Source organism: Lethenteron reissneri, chromosome 9 (assembly GCF_015708825.2).
Source record: "Lethenteron reissneri isolate LAM-NWPU_2019-01 chromosome 9, ASM1570882v1, whole genome shotgun sequence".
NCBI lineage: Eukaryota > Metazoa > Chordata > Hyperoartia > Petromyzontiformes > Petromyzontidae > Lethenteron > Lethenteron reissneri.
In genome coordinates, this window is record NC_083787.1 from 351,603 (window position 1) to 374,302 (window position 22,700).

The following is a 22,700-nucleotide window of genomic DNA, read 5'->3' on the forward strand; positions in this document are numbered from 1 at the left end:
GTATCTTATTTTGATATAAAAAGAGAGAGCGCCTTAGCGCCAGGCGTTTTACATCGTTAAAAAGCGGGAACAAAAATCGAGTGCTTTAGATGGCAGCAGCATGCAAGGGCCGAGGAATGAGTGACCGCAACAGAGGGCATGTGGGGTCACGAAGGAGCATGGGAGGGACGGGACTGAGAGTAAGGGAATGGGCAATGGAGAGGAGGTGAGGCTTTGAGAGAGGATCGGAAGGAGGTTCAGGGGAGGACCGCTTCATATACAGGGGAAGTTTATTCCGGTGGAGGAAGAAGGATAAAACATGAGACTGGGCACAGGGAGAAGGAGAGACAGAAAGAGAAGATTGGGAATGAAGAGTACGAGACGGGGCATAAAAGAGATGAGGCCAAAATGAGATTTAGACTTTCACAGCGAGCAGTACACCAACTTAATGATGCCATATCACGACTTCTGAAGTCACTGCAAGAGGCTCTTATTCAAACAAGAGGCACACCTTTTATGTGCCATATAAAGAGTGTTTTTTCACATCTCTAAAAATATATATATTCTGAGAGATTAATCTGACGTGCTCTTTTGTATGGTCATTGGGTGGCTGAGCCAAGAATATTATCTCACTACAGTAAATCCGGTCTAATTACAGGTGGTTGAAACTTGGAATGAAACCCAGAACCTCAGCAGCACAGCTCAGCGGTCTGACACAGTATTAACCCACTCAGCCACCCAATTCGTTCTGGTAGACTGTACATCTATTCTCATAGCACTGATATCCCAATGGGTTATAGTTATGACTAAGGTCAGGGTTAAGGTTAGGGCTAAAGTTACAACTTGGGATATAGGGTTAAATTAACTAGCGTTAGGGCTCCATCTCATCTTAGAATGTGCTTGGGCATGCTATTGTGCCCTGAGAATTCCACGTGTTGAGAGGGGCCACTGTGTATAGGGAGGCACGGTTCTCCGACTCCAGAAGTCAACAGAGATGTGTCAGTGTAAGGGTGGAGAGAGCGGCCAGGGGAACATGAATATTTCCAGTTGTGTGGTCGAAGCCTGCTTCACTGCTCCCTCTTTCTGTACCACTTCTCTGGTCAGATCACCCACCCAGGCAGGATCTCCCTCCTACGAAGCCAAAACAAATTGCTCATCAATCGCAGGAGCTTCCTGGTGTCGGAAGCGCCATCTATATCAGTCACTGTGGAACGGGCTCGGTGGGTTGTGTTTTGTGTGACAGGACCGAGCGTATTAAATTGGCGGGTTCTGGAGGGCTAGGCAAGGGCAAGGACGACGAGGCCTTATCGACCTACCGTAAATCTGCTGGATGCCCAGCAAATCGTCGTAGGGCAGCTGGAAGTCATCCGTGTCCATGTATTGGTAGAAGGGCGCCATGATGGCCGACGGGTCGTTGGAGTGCTCCAGGCCCAACGCGTGGCCCAGCTCGTGCACGGCGACGATAAAAAGGTCGTTACCTGATTCCGCGGGGGTGGGGGTGCAGTGGGGGTTGTGGGGAGAGGGTGTAACAACAGGGGAGAGGCCAGAGGGTGAGACAAGAGAAGGGAGGGTCAGCGACATTCGGCCTGCAGTGGTCACTGGCCATGGGGTCAACGCGTCCTCCTTGCGGTGTTGGCGCTGGTGCCAACACAAGCGTCGCAAGCGGAGACGCTGCCAAATGTAACAAAAACAATTCAGGGGACGCCCATTCATATCACTGCCAGGCGCTCGGCAACAAATGCTGTCAACACCCATCCACGTACACACACACACACAGTCCCCTGTAACTTACCAACTGCACATTCAGCAGGTTTCTTTTTTTCTCCTCATTTCCCTGCTGGGAATATTTTACTCAAAAATATTGGAGTTTTCTGAGATCTGGGAGGTACGGGAAATATCACGCGCAGCACACAAAAGCAGGACGGCTGCACATGCCTTGGACTGCGGCTAAGGTGTAATTTACTTTGAAAAACTTGCAATGGATTTGTTTTCATCCCCTCTGTAAACCGAGCAGCAACCGAAACAATCGGTCAGTGAAGGGTTCGTGGTATTATGTCTGCGAGCGCTTTGTCATCATCGCGGGAGGTCGCTGGCGAGTGTAATGACCGGGTTATGCGGTGTGGCCAGTTTAAAGGCTGCCCTTCTAGAGGATGGCGGCTTCCACTAAGACACAACCATGGGGGTTCATTGTACATGCCAAGATTTTTCTTTGGTCTCCGAGTCATTAAAACCTAAGCCTGACGAATCTGGAAACATTACCCTCCTGAGTGGTGAAACCAGATGTCGTGCGATGGGATCGAGGTCGGCTGTCGGTAGTCTTATACCAAGAACCCATTTCTGTTTATTGTAAATTCACAGAGCCTAATAGGAATATGCATGAGGTAGGTTACGTGTAACCGCCAAAAATCAACTGCTCTTCAAGGTTCATGACCACATCTGTCTTGTTCAATCATGTCAAACTCTCACACTGATTAAAGGTCAAGTTCCCTTTAATGTTTTTGTCTGGGTTTTTTTACCTCTACCAGTTCACACGCAGTCGCAGCAATGCAACACTCAACAGAAGCTGCTCACCTCCCTAAAAGTTTTTTTTTCGTTTGTCACCAAGCGAGGGAGGAAAAGATGGTGGGAGGTCTGTGTGTTTCTAGGGCCCTTCGTGTCTTTTCACAGAAGGCCGCAGCTGACGAGGTGCGTGCGGCATTGTGCGGTGAATGGATCCGCTCCCCCCCTCCCCCGTGCTTACATAAGAAAACATTCGACTGGTTTGTTGGGTTTCCCAGCTTTCTGCGTCACCGAGTGCGCTTTCTTGCATTTGTGGCGAGGCCATCGCATTCGCGCCTTACTTGAGCAAAAAAAAAATCGACACGAACCACATCAAGAGCGTCTTTGTGGAGAGCTGTGAACACAAACGAGTGGCAGCTTGTCGGGCGGGCCCTTTCGTCACGGGAGAATTCCACCGAGGGGGGTTCGAAGCCTCGCCTGTCACCGAGAGGCCTGCGTTTGGTGAAACGCGAAGCGGAGGGTGCACTTTGCCGTCGTTGGTGTTCCTTAAGCCGACGAGCACTCCACACTCCCTCGCTGTCAGTGAGTGATGGGGTGTTCATTGAGAGGGTGGAGGGGTTTCTATAGGGAGTGGTGGTACAGCGATTAGCACGCTGCGCTATGAATGCGGCGCCCCGAGTTCGACTCCCGCTTACGGCCAACACCAGTGATGATTATCTGAACCAGTCCTGGGCCTCCCCTAGGTCGACTCAGCCCCAAACGAGTACCTGGTATGGTGTGTAAAAACATCGCCACTGGGGAGACAAAAGGGGTCGGGCATGGCGTTGGCCACCCACCCCACTCTGTATCGTGCCTGCCTTCATAGGTGCTCGCTAAAAGCACTTGCCTTTAACAGTCTGTTAAGGCTACGCGGGGATCTTTGTCTTTGGGGTTTCTACACTTGTGAGAAGAGCTTGTAGGCAGAGACCTCTCTCCGTTGGCATCCCTTCACCAGAAAAATTATTTGTGGGAGCGGTAAGGGAGCATTGTTCTTTTAAGCTCTTATTGTCCTCAACCACATCCTCCTTCTCTCGCCCCATCAAGACATCCATGTGATTTATATGCTGACCACTGCCATTGGCCATTTGCAATGTTTAACCAAAAATCTCATAAGACGTATCTTTTATGATGCACATTTTTTTAGACCATAAAACACAATTCCCCAAAATACAAAGTACGACACCAGGGGCTGTAAAATGCAAATGTGCATCAGAATAAATCTATTGAGATATAAATTGCATGAAGATTTGTGGCCATAACTCGATAAATTCCTGCTGCGCCCAGCTCCAGCCCAGGCAAGTGAAGAGTCTCGTGGCTCTTGTGATAAAGGCAGCCAACGTCAGTGGCCAAAACAAACGTCCAGTGGCTATCTTCCAGAATGCCTCACTGATGATTTAATTTTCCATGCTTTGCATGGCAAAATATGCTGAGACGCTTAAACGTCGAGGTGGTCAAGGTTAACGTACGGAGTGGCAGCCAAAGAAGGCAACAAACCTGAGAGCACGTTCACGGCAAAGATGGAGTGATAAACCAGCTTGTGTCCGCGTGCTGAATGCATTGATGCATTGCAAGGCTGTGGTAGATGGTGATGGCTCGGGGGAGGCCTTCATCCAGCAGTGGATTCACCATAGCTGATGATAATGATCATGATACATATAAGAATTAACCAGTTACTCCAAATGCACCAGTTTGCAAGAACTAGGAGATTATTCATTGTCCACTGAATGCAATGTGCTTTGTTCAATTTGCACATTATGGCATATTTGTGCAACTTTAAATCTGAAATATTCTATCCACTTGGAAAAATGAAGAGGCACTGCACACTGAGTAAAAAAAATCTCTCACTGCAAACGATATTCACTGCAAGGCAGTTAATCGCTCTCCATCCGGAGAGGCCAAGATGTGCGAGATTATAATTTCCAGCCAAGACAAATATTCCACATATCTTAGAGCCTTTCCAGGTTTCCAAAGCCATGTGGGGTCTCTAAGCAAGCATTGCCCTGTGGAACAATGCCTGCTCTGGGGCTGGCAGTGCAGACCACTCAGAAAAGCCTCAACGTGGTCAAATGACAAGCGGTGCTAAGAGGCGCGATCACAGAAATACTGACAAAAGACTGTCCAAAATATTGGTTTGCAGTCACCATAAGTGGTGGGATATTGCTATATGCTTCGCAAGATCATGTGATGCACGCAGAAAAAAACGAATATAGTACTCAACGAGCCCAACAAACACAACACAACAGGGTTCCTTGAGTTTTACGAGCACACTAAAACATCACATATTCGGAGAGGTCTGATATGTGAACATCCTTTGAAAAATATAGAAACACCACGCACAAATATTGCACTGGGAGTGGGTAGTTAATTCATCAGGGTGGATATTTGGTGATTAGAAATGCAACGCTGTACTGTGGCTTTGACATTTAATTCACTACTGGTAGGGCCCAATTTGATCTGAGTCTGTCTGGATTGGCGACCCAAAAATATTTCTGCACCCAGCACACCATTTGCTATAGTTCCCTCTATAGTTGTGGCTACTAGCCACGCGCTACCAAATCCAGACTACCAGTGACCCGGTAAATATAAATGGGAATTTAAGCCCTGACTCAGGGCACATGAAAGAGGTGAACGATTACAAGGTGAAAGGGTGCACAACCGCACCTAAATACAGATTGCAGGGATCCATACTCTTTCATGAGAGCCCACAGCGTTTTTCCGAGACCAAGGTACTCTGCAAACCTTCGGGCTACTATCAAAGGTTTGCTCATGAAGCCATCCAGATATATAAACATAGACATAACTTCAACCGAGAAGATGGATACAAATTGAGCAATCATTGGAAGATTTTTTTTTTCTTGGTGGTGTTCATTCAGACGCTGTCTTTCCGACAGACCTGTTCTTCACGTGAGGACGGCTGCTTGTGTTGTGGCCGAAACGTCGTGAGAATTGTATTTTATTATGTTTAATTTTTATTATTTTATTATTTCCCTTCTACGTGACTTTACCGAAAGAACCAAGAAGAAGACATTGGAAAGGATGTTATTAACCAGGTAAAACCTTAACTAATTTATGGTGTTGCCTTCATATCCACATCTACAGTTTCTTCAGCCTCCTACTCCCAGCCCTGCTCACCCCCCCCCTGCACATTTTGCCGTACTCGCCCTTTCTCCCTACCACCCGCCCTTTTCTCCCTACCCCTCACCCCCCTCTCTATCGCTCCTCCCTGGCTCCTCCCCCCTCTCTTACCTAAATAACCTCTTGTTACAGTAGCCCTTTTGCCCACTTCAGCAATTGTTTCTTGCTGTGGTTGTTCCACCTGATGACGGATGCTTGTATTGCGCCCGAAACGTCGTGATTTAATTTATTTTATTTGATACCTACGTGACTTTACCGAAAGAACCAAAGAACATACCCTCCATAGAGAAAATAGACATTTCAAATGCAGGATTGAGCATTGGAAGCTGGGCTCCCAATAAGCGGCCTCCCCGCTTTCAAGCTGTGCTCACCGATAACAAATAAGGTGCCACCCGATTTCATCGCCACGTCGCTTGCAACAGGATGTATCGCCCGGAGCAAACGGTCGGCGCAGGAAGTGTGAGACGCCCTGCAGAGCGGAAACCCGACTCAGTGGTCCTCGCTGCCGAAACAATACCGTTATTGGCCAACAAAACTTGCCCAGTCGTCACTCTCAGCTGGTGCCCCAACCGCTGTTGTTTGATGATGCCCTCCCAGGACTGTTGGCATAGGTGGCAACGACTTTTGAACATCCAAGGATATTTTCAATGATTGGCGTTTTCTCATCATTGTTAAGGAACATCGTCGGACCCCCATGTCTGGGTTTGGAGTCTGGCTGTACAGAGTGCCAAGGACAAGAGGCTATCAACACAAGATATGTGTGTTTTGTTTTTGCTTTAAATAATTCAGAGCGATGGTAAATATTAACACGTGCCTTTTTGTCAGGGTATTCTTAATTCAAGATATTGGAAAGGGCGTCTGTTTCTAAATGTGTTATAGGTTTCATGTTTGTTTACTACAGAATTAACTGTTAGATCACACAAGAGGCTTCAAATGTGGTCAACATGTGAATGAAAAGCCACTTAAGAGACCCACAGTGTGCCTGCACTCCCATGGCAAACTTTGATTGTATACCGCAGACTAAAGTGCAACCACACTCAATGCAAATGAGCTTCAGCAGTACCACTATGACATTTTTGTAAGTTTTTTAACTGAGCAAAATAAACGGATGGTTTTCTAAGTTAAAGTAGGCCAAAGAGCAGAGCAGTTTTGTGGTCTAAGTTATGAGTTTTTTTCAAAGTAGTTATAGTCAGGAATTTAGTTTGTTCTGGACTCAGGCGTGATGGTTCTGGTGGTATTCATGGGCTACTGCCAGAGGCATGAGCCCCCCTTTCTGTCATGAAACATCTTTTGTGCAGTGCCCGGTTTTATTCATTCATCAAATTCCAAGAGGTTCTGGGGGCCAAGGCAGGACACATTGATAAGCCCAAAACAACAGGAATCATATTTACAGGAACCAAGGACACATGCTGATGTGCTCCAAATAAACCAAAAGCTATTTAAATAATCTTCACTGGTTAATTCGGTGAGGAAAACAACCAAGGCTAAGGAGCAATGAGATCAGCTAATGGACAGGATGGATAGTGACGTTGGAGGATTGTAAGAGATGGTGGGAGCGTGGTGACGCCTTCACCTACCAACATATGATGATGATGATTGATGATCGTGATGAATTGTTAATATTCATAATAACCTCCTGGCATGGTGCCCCGAGGGGAGCCACTCCCCAAGCAGTGTCCCCCATGAACCTCCCGACATTAGATTCAGCCCCTTCAGGGAGGCTCCGGAAGCACTGAAGTTCAAATTAAAGAGATCGTCATGTTCTATTGTACTTTTAAGCTTCCATGTCCAAAATTTCCACCTTCACCACCCTGCACTTACCAGGGTGGTAGAGTATGGTCAAATGACCGGTGTTACTTCGGTGGTGTGGGGAAACCCTCATCCTGCAGTAGAGTTATCGTGGATTTGCTTTCCTAGGAAAGCCGACCTGAATCTCATGATTCTTTTTCAGGAGGGTTTTGCCAGGTTTTTGCATTAGGGGCGATGATTGTTAAGCATAAACCAAATAGAATAATTTTCAGCTAATTTTTCAAATTTGCCAAACTTGGATTGTGACGCTGGCACAACATGGCTTTCTTTTACGAATGATGTCACGTGACTTTTAACGTTTGCTGTGAAGCAGACAGCATGTATATATTTCTTATCGTTAAAAAACCCACAGTAATAACCAGAGCGACTGCTGCATTCAAACCGTGAACCTCTGCAACACACAGCAAATGCACTAGCGCTTGTCCACATCACCACCGGATGATGACGAGGATGACAATGATGACGATGATGATGATAATAACAACGATCTCTACAGACGCCCAACACCACTTCCACCCACCGGTGTAGTCGAGCCCCCCCAGCGTCCACGGCTCGTCGGCGTCGAAGTGGGTGTCCCCTCCGATGCCCTTCCCGGGGAAGTAGGCGTGCGCCAGGAACCCGCCCACGCCGTCGAAGGGCGAGCGGTCGCCGTGGTAACCCGACGCGAAGAAGATGATGATGTCGGCGTCGTTGCCCGAACCGTCGCGACCAGACACCTGTGTGAAGGTGAGCGGCGTCACCGCCTGCCACACGGCGAAGGCGTTCCGGATTGCCTGGTGGGTCTCGTACTCGCCGACTTTGGGCGTGTAGTTCTGGATGCTGTGGAAGGGAAAAAAAACCCGGGAGAGTAAATGCAAGGACGTCAAGCAGAGAGGGCAAAGCTAGGGCACTCAAGCAGAGCGTAGAGATGGACTAGTTGACCTGTGGCCGTATCTGCGGGACCAAAGGTATTGCTGCCTGCTGCACGAATGTTATTCTATGGGTGTATTACCTGAAATACACCTCTTGTTGATTTCCTCTTTAAGACCTGGCTCTTCCTCTTATGACTCAACTCCTTCATTTGTATGCCCCGCCACCTTACTCCTTAAGCCCCACCCCCCCTTCCTGATTCCACCTCCTCCTCTTCCTATTTTGGCTTTGCCCTTTCTTCTGTAGGCCTCACCCCTTCCCCCAGACACAGGTTGGCTGCTATGGAATTTGGTTGGGGGTGTATAAGAGGGGGGTAGCAGTGGTAGTGGGGTGTGACGGCTTCAGAATGACTACCAAGGTACCTTGATTAGCACTGTTGCCGACGTACGGTGTGAAATAGGTTCAGCATACATATAATAAATTGACTTAACATTTGTCGGGTCGCATTATATATACTCCAGGGCCCTGATAATTTTTGAAAGTTTTAAGTTGCAAAATTAATTGGCATATTAGCAGTGTTCTATTCATAGCCAATGGACATCAAACAAATGCTTAGAAAGATGAACATCCCTGTATAAACGTATTGAATGTGGGACTACTTGGTAAGCACAGCAAGCTTTTGCTGCAATTCGAGTTTTGTACAAAAACATTCTTGCTTTTCAGGAAAGCCTTGGCAAGTCTTCAAGACGTTTTTTCTCGAGGTTCCTGCTGGGATTGTTGCCGAACTCCGCGTGATTTTATTGTTGAGTGTGGGAGGCAACCTCGGAGAGATCCCAAGAATATGAGGAAAAAACAAATTCCGCAAGGATAGCCAACTATCTATCACGAAAGTACATTATTATAGAATACAAAATACACTTTTGCTCATTTTTTCCAAGGTAAAATACAAAAAACGTGATGAAATACTGGTTATAATAATTTTACCTGCCACGATCCAATCGCCGTAATTCAGGGTTACACTTTCATTAAATAAGTTTTTTTAAACATTGGGGTGAATGTAGCAGCCTCTGGTGGCTGGATGAGTTGCTTTACCCAATCCATCACAACATAGAACAATGTATTCTTGCATGCACTATTCAGTGGGTGTAGAATGAGCATCATAATCTATGAATCAATGAATTGATCTTTGCAACCCTTTAACTGGTAAACACGGGACCGAGCCCCATGCTGGATGCCAGTCAGTGCCGAGCTAATAACGATATCGAACCGAGTGACATTGGACTTTGCTCTTAAACATGATCTCAATCTGATTTAGAGGTAATGCCTTCACTATCCCATGCTTTATTTCACAAGTATACTGCAGTAGTGAATTGTAAACGTGGCGACCAGAATTAAGATTTATGGTCAAAGCTAACATCGCTGGCGAATTATCTCTCAATACAGCTCTGGGCCACCTCCTTCACCAATACGCACTGTCCAGCATGGTGGAGCATGGTCAAACAACCCCCATGATCGATAGGCAAGAGAAAGCCATCATCCAGGAGTTATTGGTAAACTGTGACGTAGTGGCTTCATGTGAGTGCGGTGATAGCTTTGCTCACTCGTAGGTGATGTGCTGATGATGCCACTTGAGGTGGTTGATGGCATAGCGCTTGTGCCGGGACCCGGCCGTTACGGTGGTTCCGTATCGATCCGGTACTCCACACCGTGGCTTCTGCATCCATCTGTACGGCACACAATGACACGCTACTACGTCACGAAAATATAGTTGAGTTATCTTCTGTTTTATTATTATCATCTGCCTCCCAGAATGCCGTGTTGGCCACGTGTGGCAGGCGGCCCACAAGTGAAAGACGGCATTGGACCACAGCACGCCCAACACGGTTGTTCTGCGCGTGATGTGGCGTGCCAAAAAAATGGTTTCTTACAAAGCTTACTTTCATTTTACAACGCTTTGCAGTGCAGCATTGTGCCTTCTCGTAGAACAACTGCACAGCGGCATTCGGGAACCCCCCCCCCGTCGCAGCAAGAGCGCTCACACTCGAGAGCGTGAACTGAACGCACGTGTCCAGGCCATCTGCCACCCCCGCCATGTGCTGCCCATTGCCTCACCCCACACTACTCCCAGGGGCTTCTCGCCGCCGCTCACAGCCGCTGCCGTCTGGGTTTGCCAAGCGTCGCGCTCTGGCAGCGAAGCAATGCCACGTGATGTATTCAGCCCCGAGCCACGCTGACGCCAGCCGTGGCACATTGGAGACTGCGAGAGAGCACGAGTCCACCGGCTCAGGGGACACCCGACTTCTGGGAAGCCCTTGGGAATCACGTGCTCACTCGCGTGTACTCGTTGGAACGCGAGGCCAGACTTGTTACCATTCTTTTACGTTGGTGGAAATGTTGTTTATTTATTTCTGTTATATATGGTTAGGAAATCAATCTTGTGAATGTTAACGACAGCTGAACTCAATTGACCGCATGTGAAATCCCATAGCCAACAAATACAGCACACTAATTAACACAAGTATGGGATATTTATACTCCTCAAAATGCTTAGCATGTCTCTTTTTTTATTGATGCAAAACACAGATGTGAAAAAGACAGTTAAAAGTGAGTGGAAAAAAACACAGCCTTGTTTTGAAAAGTAGAGCTCTTCAAAGGAGCCTAATTTAAGCAAATCCCAAATGAATTCTGACTTCAATAACTGGTCGGGAATGAGGATTCTTCCAGTGGGGTAATGCATTCACTCTTACAGCCTCGGTAGGGTCTGCCCAGGATCAAAGATCAACGTACGATCAATGGGCACTCACGATCGTATGTAAACAATGTGTTTCCATTGGCCCGTGAGAATCATAATTTTGAGCGCCAAGAGGAGGGGTTCTTCTGCCTGGCTTACATGTTTTGTTATAACAATATTAAATGTAACGCAGGTGGCAAAAAAAAATGCTTGTAAACATTTTCACAAGCACTGGAACGAAGATTGTAATCTTGAATGCAAACGGAATGTGCCCGATGGGTGAAAAGGCAGTAAATGCCTGAAGCAGGGAATGTGGGATCGCCAGGCCACAGCGAGGTCGTGGTGGCACGCCCACACACATCACTCACGGGACCGCTGAGGCCTGGAGCTCACCTGACTCACACAGCTGAGGTAAACAGCTCATAAATGATGACTGTACAAAGCGTCAACTTAGGCATAGCCTAGACAAGATAAAAGCTTAAAATAGAACATGAATTATAAGTACATATTTTCCGTTAATTAATTATGCAACATTAATTTCCTAATTAATGAGAGTTTTGGAAATGGATTCCGAATTTCTATGAGAGTTACGGCATGCGACATCGCCTCACCAGTAACAGTCACCAAGATGTGGGATTGTGATACGATTCAGGACTAAATATATGAATTATATCATTTGTATTATTTCTGATTTGTTCTGCCTTGTTTATACAGTTTATTTTTACATTTAAGACATTATTTACACAAATTGGACATAATCGAATTATATAAATGACCAATGTCAATGGACTGATAGACTATGCTTGAGGTGCCTATTCACTAAAACCCAGGAACTCCTGGCAATCCTCAAGGTGCCCTGGCAAGTTGCACACAACCAGTTACACCCGAGTTACACACAACCATCTTCATCAGACTTACACACAACCATCTTCACCTGACTTACACACAACCATCTTCACCTGAGTTACACACAACCATCTTCACCTGAGTCATACACAACCAGCTACACCTGACTTACACTCAACCATCTTCACCTGACTTACACACAACCATCTTCACCTGACTTACACACAACCATCTTCATCTGACTTACACACAACCATCTTCACCTGACTTACACACAACCATCTACATGCAGCTGAGTGAAATCCTTACAGTGTGTTGTGTCAATGGGTATTCTGTTACTTTATTATGAAATCTACTCTTAGTAACGTGGCAAATACAATTCTGGTTTACGGCCCAATAGCACCATCAGGGTCATGAAGTCCACACAGGATTACATTACAACTGCACACACATTGTTCTCACTGCAAGCTTAATATAAAGAATGTGTGTCATCACTTTATCAAACGACATGGAAAGCCAAAGCACCTCTAGAAGCAGCATTAGAGCCACACAATGCAATTCATGCTTTGCAATGAATAACAGTTAAAACATAAATATTCTAAAGTTGTGTTCATGGTTATCAGAATACTATCCAACTTCACACACAGTGGCAATTGGCTCCAGAAATCAGGGATTTTAAGGCAGATCTCCAGTTTTTCAATTAAAGCGTCAAGTTACAGCACACAAAACAAGCGAGGTTCCTCCCAAAATCAGGTTTATTCCCATCTTTTTCTCAATTCTTTCACTTTTTTATCTCCATTTTTATTAATCATTTAAATCCATGTGACATGTTAATATTTAAAAATACGAAGGGTGCACGTACAACTTATTCTGTAATTTCAATTTTATTTGAAAGTGATTTTTATTTTCTTAGCTATGAGATTGTAATGCATAAAAAAGCAGAGTGATGATAACAGTGCTGATATGGGCGTGAGCCTTACTGCCTGGTGAGCTCGTCCATCGTGCCGGTGACTGGGATGCCGTAGAAGGCCTGCATGGAGGACACGGCCTCCGACAGCATCTGTCCCGAGCGGTACGTGGCCATCTGCAGGTCGCCCGCCGGAAGGTACCCATACTGCTGCAACCACGTCTGGTGGACGGCACGTTGGGGGGGGGGGGGGGCATAGGGCAGTAGGTCAGGCGGGAGGAAAGGCGTCAAGAGAAAAAGGTTTTAAGCAAACAATAGCAAACATACAGGAAGGTTACTGGGGGGGGGGGGGGGGGGGGGGGCTCGACTGGGAGGTCAGGTGCCCGTTCGTTTTCAAGCGTTCTCCGGCCTCCAGGTTTAGGAAATCCAACCGTGACCTCGGGGGTGACATGGTCAGTGAACTTCAGCAAAACTCAGCGAGGTCACCTTAACGTGGAGGAAGTGAGGTGCGTGTCTCCCATGCATTTTAAACAGAGGGTCTGTCTTCATGGAAAATTTTATCTGCGTGTCCTGTGTTGTGGCCAAATAAATAATCACAAAACGTGATTAATGAACGAAGTCAAATTAGCATGAATATTTATCAAAAATCATCATTTACAGCCCTTTGTCAGTTCACTGCTGGATGAAAGTCGGCCCACTGCATATTGGTGATGGAGTTTGCTAGCCCATACTTTACCACGCTGGTCAATGCAGGTTAGTGAAGGGGAGGGCCAGGATCAGTTTAGATATCACTCTTCAATAACGCTACCTTTTGATGGAATCGAACTCAGGCTTCCACGATCATAGCGCAGCATGTGAGCCACTGTGTGCCACTGTGTGCCACTGTGCTAGTAATTTATTTACTTGCAGCAGTAATTAATTGTAAACACTGATTGCATTTGCTGTGATGAGAGATGGCGGGTGGATTGGGGAGGACTTCGTCCAGCAGTGGATTGACCATAGGAGATGATGATTAAATAATGAAGATGATTAAAATTTTCATGGATGAGTGGATCCCAGTCACAGAAGACATCCAGTCCCCCAAAGGGAATGTCTTTATTATTTGTGAATGATGGAGCTCGGGGGAATGTGGGTCATGCTGGAAAGTTATTGAACTCCGTGTGAGGTTTCTTCCATGAGTTTTGCTGAAACTAAAATTAATATATTTTACGCGCTGGGAAGAAGCATATTGCAACAACTATCGAAAAATCGTCTAATAACATTATTATGAAATATAAATACACAAACATTAACAGTGATCACCATGAAGACAGGAAAAAAGATATGACGGAACTTTTTAAAAAGGAATCAAACTGTCAAATAAAACACACGGGGATTACTTATGCACTGTGATTGGAAAAAACGAGGCAGTGTGAATTTTCCATAAATCCCACATTATTTTAAGCGAGGCCAACAAAATTACAGCCACGTGAAGCTAATTTTCCATGCAGTTTGGTTGCTAAGCGTTACCCATTGCGGGTGCTCTGACAAGCCCAAGCCGTCTCAGCCTGCCACAGACACTCTGAAAAATCTCTTTACTGAGAAGAGACCAATTGACTAAGCTTCCAACGTCTCACCAACATCTCACCAACGTGCCATCACTAGCCAACACAACACTCAAGCGCATACTCCTTTTACATTTTTTAAGCAACTGAAAAACCACACTGCGCTCATTTGCCTTTACTTAAAACTCTTTCAAGGAAAAGTTTTTTTTTCGTGAACGGTTTAACTTGATTGACTCCAGAAACACGTCGGCACAAAGGTGAGTTCCGAGCAAAGAGACCTGCAGCCAGTAGTAGGACAGCGACCAGCCACAACATGCGACCGTTTTCCGGCGGGGATTTTTCAAGTTGCGCCACAAGTTGAACTTTTCAGTTCAGTTCCCGAAGAAGAAGATCCTACCCGGTACGTGGAGCGAAACGTCGGACATTATGTCAAGCAACATTAAAATACATTGGGCAGCTCTACAGAACAACTGTGAAGACCTACAGAGTAGCAATCGTTTTGTCCAGCGAAGGGTGTGAAGGCGTTGCCATGTATGGAGCTTGGGAGTGAGTGTGTGTGTGTAGCGGCATGTTTACAAGAGAGTGCCGGGGCTGTCAACTCCAAGGTACGCCAATGTGAGCGAGTGTGTGGGAGTTGTGTGAGTCTCCATGTGGCTGTGGGGAGCGAGCAGGGCGGTGAAGCAGTGAATTAAGTGGTGAGCGCACTGCGCTAAACCCCCAGCGAACCTGAGTTTGAGTCGCGGCCACAGCTAACACATCAGTGCCAAGTGAAATCTGCACCAGTGCTGGGCCTCCCCAACAACAACAACAGCCGTGACGGCACCACGGCAGGAGGTCACGGGGACAGACCCAGGTGCCCCCACCACACACTCGGCTGACTCAGCCTAAAAATGAGTATCTGCAGGTGCGGTGTGTAAACATCAGGCCTTAATAGGTGTTCGCTAATGGGACTTGCGCACCAGTCTGGTAAATGCAATAAAGGGGGCAAAGGGGGTATGGGGATGAGGTGTACTGGGTGTGCACTCGTGTGGAAGTTCCTTACGAGGCTTGAATGCACACAAAAGGTGTGACACTTCGCAGTACTAAATTTGCCTGGTTGAAAAACAAAGACCCTAACACCTGTGTCTGGATGATTACATTGGTTGTAATGTTTAAAATCATCTCAATTCCTTAGTTTTCATGACAGACAAAGAATCCAGAAAGTAAAAAAAATACAAAAGTTTTCCCATACTAGTTCATGGTTTTTCTTGAGAAAAATATGTATTACTTTGCAACAAAAATAAAATGTATAAAATGAAAAACTGTAATGCCGTCAAATAAAATAAAACACACACACACAGGCCAAAATATGATGCAATGCTCACAGCCCCATGTCTGGGGGGTGGTGAATCGAGGCCAGGCCCATTATCGCACACACACACGTGTTATTCGTTACACTGAAGGCACACAGCTTGGTGCAAACTCACAATGCTCTCCAGCTACGTTTTAACAAAAAACTAACTACGAAGCAGCAGCATCCACTTTTGGTGCAAGAACGGGATGGCTTCTGCAGGGCCATGAGGGATGCGACCTTTTGTAAACAAAGGCAAGCGCTGGGCCTGCATTGTTTGGATAACCTTATCTTAAAGATGTTTCTACCAGTGTTGGGAGAGAATGGAATCGGTTGTTCTGTACAGCTTCTTTCATACATTTCGGGTTGTACCGCGTGTTGTTCGACACGGTGTCTAATGTTTTGCTCCACCACGTGCTGGTGGTGGTGGCTTCTTCAACTGAATATTCAGTTCCAGAAGCACCGTGTTGGAACGTCAGACATTGGGCCGAACAATACACACGCACGATACAAGCCGGAAACACATTGGAGAGTTTGGGATCACGTTTTGGCAGTTTTGTTTACAAGTAGCTGTGTACAAAAACAAGTTGTCAAAACCTACCCAGTGATTACGAGCACATGCAATCATCAAATGATGTATTGTATGTAGGAGGTGTGGCAGAAGTGCACCTCTGCAGGCATTTGCGTCCCTCCACCAGACCAAACAATTAAACTACATACTATTTACATTTTACAAGATTAGGTCCACCGAACTATATAGCTGTTTTTTAGAAGCGACCTGGCCACAAATGATAGCTCAACTAAGTGGTTTATAATGCAGAAATTAAAAAAGCCAAATACTCTAAATGCATGTTTCTAAATGTTGAGGGAAAAACCGGAGGACCTGAAGAAATATCCACGCGACCAGGACGGGGTTAGCATGCAAACTCCAAAAATACCAGCTGTCAGGGTCGGGATTGAAGCCATGCCCTCCGCTATACTAGACAATGGAGGTAACATCTCACCACCGCCTGTTTGCGACCGGTGCACTGAAGCTTGTAATGCTCTTGGATTTTATTACGAGAACAGAGGCCATAAAAATTGTAACATTGCTAATAAACCTCCTACAAGGGTGTGTGGGTTTTGTGAGGCCAAAGTAAATGAGTTTCCTCTTTTTGGAAGTCACTCCTTTAACAAAGACAAAGATCCCCCGTTTAGCCTGAACAGACTGTTGGGGCAAGTGCTGTTAGCGAGCACCTATGAAGACCGGCACGGCTCACGAGGGGATGGGTGGCCTGCACCACGCCCGGCCGCCTTTGTCTCCCTAGTGATGTTTACACACCGCACCAAGTACTCATTTGAGGCTGAGTCGACCTAGGGGAGGCCCAGGACCGGTTCAGATAATCGTCACTGGTGTTGGCCTTGAGCGGGAATCGAACTCGGGTGGCCGGGTTCATAGCGCAGCGCGCTAACCACTACACTACCGCTCCCCATCTACACACACAGACATACACACAAAACTCCACTTCAGGTACAACTCTACCGCAAACATCTGTGTGGAACAGCGGCGGTCAAGTGACGAACAAGCCACGTTAGGGCACGTGACACGTCAAATCCTAAAAACAGCGTGGCATTTGGGATTCGGTATTGGGACGCGATCCAGCCATAATCAGTGCAGCGGCAGATGGAAAACATCTCGCATGCAGCAGTTGTTTCATTTGGCAAGGCACCGGGGCTCCGAGGACGGTGCTGGCTCCGTTCTCCCCATTACGGAGCCTCTGAGCAGCAGAGTCCAGATATTTGAAAAAAATATCTGCACTGCACTTTTAATCGTTACGAGCCTCGCTTTGGTTCTTAGAAAAAAAAATTCTCGTTTATTTTCGTCTCTAGAAAGGGGACTGGGTACAACTGCGGCGTCGGTGAGTTGACCCCCGCTCCCACCCAAAGTGAACGATCGCGGCTCAATGAGCCTCAGTTGGCCCAATGACGGCTCGTTGCTCTGGGAACGCAAAGAGAGGCGATTAATGTGTTCAAAATTAATCTCAAATCGTGCGTAAAATTGCGGGCTTGATGAGGGATAAAATGTGGTGTTAGAAAAACGTCTCTGTTCGCATGATCCAGATGTAGACGGGTTGCGAGTTCATTTGTTTTATTGGTACTGTTCAAAATTAAAACCCGAAACAGGCAGACGTATGATATGAGGGGTGGTGCTGCTTGCAAATTGGGCACACATTGTTCTGGATAAATGTCGAGCTTAAGCGGAAGATCTCTATTAATGGTGCAGGAATTTGCCCTCACGGTGATCCAATGATTTGCCAAAATTCAAGGTCATGATTCAATTGAAAAAGTTATTTATTTTCATAACATTGTGGTGAATGTAGCTTGTCGTGAATTAGAAAATATTGATCCTTTTTCACGCCAACCAATGCATCTATCGTGAGCATAAAAAGTGACATCAATAAATTAATCGATGCATCGTTACACTCTTGATATTGATAATGACGAGTAATGTACAGTCCTTTGTCAACTCACTGCTGAATGATGCCTCACCACTGTTGGTCACGGTGTGTTTCTTAACCAAATGTTTCCACACTGATGAGGCACACGTGAGTGAAGTGGAGGCCCAGGAAGAATTCAGATATCACTCACAACTGATGTCAAATGTGACCAGGATTCTAACTTAGACCCACTCGGTCCATAGCGCGGTGCACTAACCCAATGTGTTACCGCTCTCCCCCATGACTGAACACCTACGAGTGATAACTGAAATGTTGAAAACAGGCAACTCATATTATGGCGCATGCCTTGCACGTGTGTATGAGTATTGGAGGGAAAGAACACCGTGAAAAAAATATCAATTAAAAGTTACAAAAAAGTTACAAAAAAGTAGGTCAGCGTTATTGCTTTAAGAAGCCCAAGGAAGCATGAAGAGTGACACTGTACCACGCAAAGCTGCAGCAGATTCACGTTGTATTGCCATCAGGACACTTTATTTAAACTTTATTTAAAATTATGCAACTCGCCACTGCCTCTCCCCCTGACTCGGTCGCCCACATCCTGTGAATGTGGTGAATTAACGACTGTGTCACGAATCAAGGGCAGTGCCAGTGGTCAGTGGTAGCATTGCTTGGGATTGGGAGGATGCGAGTTCAGATCTCCTTTGGAGATGTTAAGTCACATCATCGGCGTCTCTCTTGGGGCATTAAAAAGAGTATGACTTTGAAGGAAATTAATAATGTTGTATGTATGTTGAACTGCTTTCCCACCATACCGTACATAGCCAACCATGAACAGGTCAATAGGCAGGAGAGGAGTGTTGATGCAGTGGTTAGTGCACTGCACTATGAACCCGGCTACCTGAGTTTGACTCATGGCCATGGTTAACATGAGCAGAGAGTGATGTGTGAACCGGCCCTGGGTCCTCCTCTCATTCCTCCTTCACCAATCCACACTGACTCGCACGGCAAAGTATGGACAAAAAACCCCATGGCACTGTGTGGGGGAGGACTTCATCCAGCGCTGGCTTGACAACGGGCTGTACTGTATATGGACAGCTATGCCTTGGCCATAGGAATGTAGCCATTCCAACACTGGCTCAGAGCTGTAAACGAAGGATGAGCACAGCCCCACAATCATCGCAGGAATGGGAAACTACTTAACTTTTTTTATTTCATAAAAAAGCCCCATGTCTTGCTCAGCTCCTCTGCATCCAAGTGGCTCACCAGAGCGTATTGGCACAAGGGCACCTTTTGTCTTGAGCCACTGGCCTCACACAGAGCTAGGGCATTTCCCAATGCCCAGGGCATGCCTCAGTGGCTGTACATCCACATCTGAATTTCAATTAATGTCAGCAGACTCGGTGGGACCCGGTACACAATGGTGGCATTCTAGTGCACCTAAATGCATCCGTGCATACGCAGGGTAATAATTTACAGCCGCCGTTACCCATCTACCAGTGGATGAAGGCCTCCCCCATGCCGTGTAGGTCATCATGGGGGCTGTTTCGCCATACTTCACCACGCTTGTCAGTGCGGGTTAGTGAAAGAGGAGTGCACAGAATGGCTTCAAACATCGATTGACAATTGTTAACCACAGCTGGGAATCGAACGCAGGTAGCAAGAATCATCGTGGAGAACGCAGTGAATGGCTGCACCAACGCACCACTGAACAAACGTGTACAGTATTTAGCGATTAGGTGGAGCGGTGACACAGTGGTTTGCACTCTGCATTATGAACCCACGGATATTGATCGCCGACCATGGTCCTGGCCCCCTCACCAACCTCTAATGTCCAGCGTCGTTGATAAAATACAAATACCTCACCCCCCCAAAGTGCCTTTAACAGACCGTAGGGGCAAGTGCTGTTCGCGAGCACCTATGAAGGCCGGCACAGCACTCGAGGGGGTGGGTGGCCAGCACGACTCCTGGTCGCCTTTGTCTCCCGAGTGGCGAAGTTTACATATCCCACTAGGTACTCATTTGAGACAGAATCCACGTAGGGGAGGCCCAGGACCGGTTCTGGTGTTGGCCGTGAGCGGGAATCGAACTCGTGTCGCCGGGTTCGCAGCACGCTGACCGTTGCACTACCACTCCCCATGGTCATTGAACAACCTCCATGACCAACACAATGTGTGGAGGGCCTTCATCCAGCATTAGACTGGCATTGTAAGCCAAGAGTTACTACTCACTGTGTAAGCAATGCCAACGGTTGCAGAATATTGCTCATGCATTTGTTTAAACCTTGCATATAAAATGGATGACGAATGGATGGAAAACATCCGTTTCCTCTCCGAGTCATCTCTTGAGTCAGCCAGCTTGAAGGACAACCTCGTTTACCAAAGCTAATAGGATCAGCAGCATCTGCTACTGAGAAAGCCATTTCTGATCAATAGAATGCAATTTTTGAGGATCCATTTAGCTCCCTGCAGAAACCACAGCGCTTGGTAACTCCATCTGTAGTCTGCCTCCCACCCCCATCGCCGTGCTGCCACTTAGCTAAGTGGCCTCGTGCACTGTACTGTGTGCTGGGTCGGTGTCCCCGATGATCTCGCCATGAATGTAGCACGGAGGACGGTGCCAGAGAATCTTGCTGCACTACACTGACCACCACCACTTGGATAAAAATATCATCGGGAAACAGAAAAAAACATTTACAGGGACTGCCTTGACAACAACATGCAGAATTCTGCCTCTGCGTGCCAATTGTGTTATAGTTTATTTCTGAAATGCATCACATTATTAATATTATTATTGTGATGACAATTATAAATCATCACGAATCTATTTGTCTAGCCGGGCTCCCGATGAACACGATGCTTTTAGGCGCCACAAGCACGAATGACGGGTGCATTTCTCATCGCAGAGCTAACGAGGAATGCGAGCCGAGGCTTATTTTAGTAATTGCGGTCATTAGCTGGGGATTTGAGTGCACAGCGTGCGGCGGCGATGTCTACGAAGCGCTTTTTAAAGTGCGAGTGAAAGCGATGCTGGCTGCGCCCTCCCCCAGCCGCAATCCCGGTCACCTCGGGCGCTCCACAGGGACAGAGCAAGCAACACTTCCTCCTCCGCTGCGCTAGAGTGGCGTGGAAAGAGAGCGAGCAAACGACGGATCGTGCCCGCGACACCAGCCGCCACCTGGAGCCACATCTCTGTGCCTCCTCTCGGGGCAATTGTCCAGCACGAACCGCCACGCCAGGAACGAGACGGCTCCCTTCCTGCTCCTCCCTATTCCTCGACGGCGTGCGCTCTCACTCCCAGCGTCCCCACAATTCCACCGGCCAACGCCACCAGTGTATGTTCCATTTCGTCTTGCCTTCCATTATTGACTTTTTCTCCGCCAGGGACTGGGACATGCACAGACGTTTCCTCAATGTACGCGATTTTTGTTAAACGTGCCAACGTCAATACTGTAGCGCTATCTTAATGCTGCTTGAAAAGGCAGCGCTTCAAGAAAATATTGCCCAAATGTGGGAACAACACGCATCAAACTTGACACATATTTTAAAATTAATTTATGTTGGCAATGGAAAATGTGTTTTTTTGCCCTTTCAAGCAAAAACACGCCTTCACAATTTCCTTTACATATCATAATTGCGCTCCTCGTCAATCATATTTCTATTGTGCGTTTCCCGTGGAATACGCCCCACACTCCACCTTTACCATCACAACGCTCCGTCAACAAACGCGTCGCATTTTATACAAAACCAAGAAATAGCAATGCCCGAGGTCACATAAACGTGTCACTTTAAACGCTGGAAGAGAATATGTTCCAAAAACATGTTCGTAATGCCTGTATTCACTAGACTAAATGAAACCTTACATGATTGGATATATTTTAAAGTTGAAATTCTTTTCCCCAGAACCCAATTTTTAATTAATGACCCAACGGAATCACAAACACAGGTCATTTACAGTACAGGTGCGTCAATTTGGGAATTTTCCACTGACGAGGAAACGCCTTGCATTGCAGGAGTGATTGTGCGGTCAAGTCACGATTTGACACTTGCACCGACAGGAATTGCCTGAAGTCCTGTCATGGCAGGTGCATTCGTGCGCATCATGTTGTTTGTTAAAGTCTTCCCAAAAAGAAACGAACTGAAGCTCCCCCATCATGCATCATGCATATTCATAAGCGGCTCAAACCTCCACAATTAATCATAGCCACGTGCTGGCCAATTCGGAACATCTGGCCTTGTACTTGGGAGAAGGCACGTGATATTATTGTAAGTTTGGGTGCAATACTTTTATTTTTTGCTTTCACAACATATTTTTGAACTAAACAAACGCTACTAAGACACAAACAGGAACCGCTTACAACATTCTGGGATGATCGTTAGTCACACCTTTGTAATTATTTGCTTGCCAGCCGTGTGCGATGGACTCCATTGCTGCCCTCTTAAGCCAATGCATAAAGAATAATAATCTTCCCTGCTAAAAACAGCAAGGGTATGCTCATCTCCGTAGAAAACTAGAGCTGTAAATGGAAATTCTATATTCCTATGGTGGGGTCAAGTTTATTCATAGGACAACCACTGTTGACATTCAGTAACATGGT

At 46.6% G+C, this 22,700-nt stretch overlaps 1 protein-coding gene across 1 annotated transcript in view; it reads right to left on the reverse strand.

The window, feature by feature from the left end:
- The window catches only part of LOC133340387 (matrix metalloproteinase-14-like), a 38,760-nt gene that overhangs the window by 13,498 nt on the left and 2,562 nt on the right, over positions 1-22,700 (reverse strand). The window contains exons 2-5 of the mRNA XM_061548544.1: positions 12,868-13,016; positions 9,912-10,034; positions 7,982-8,280; positions 1,296-1,457 (exon numbers count right to left, since the gene is read on the reverse strand). Of these exons, the coding sequence (XP_061404528.1) occupies positions 1,296-1,457; positions 7,982-8,280; positions 9,912-10,034; positions 12,868-13,016 (733 nt within the window). The remainder of the gene's footprint in view (positions 1-1,295; positions 1,458-7,981; positions 8,281-9,911; positions 10,035-12,867; positions 13,017-22,700) is intronic.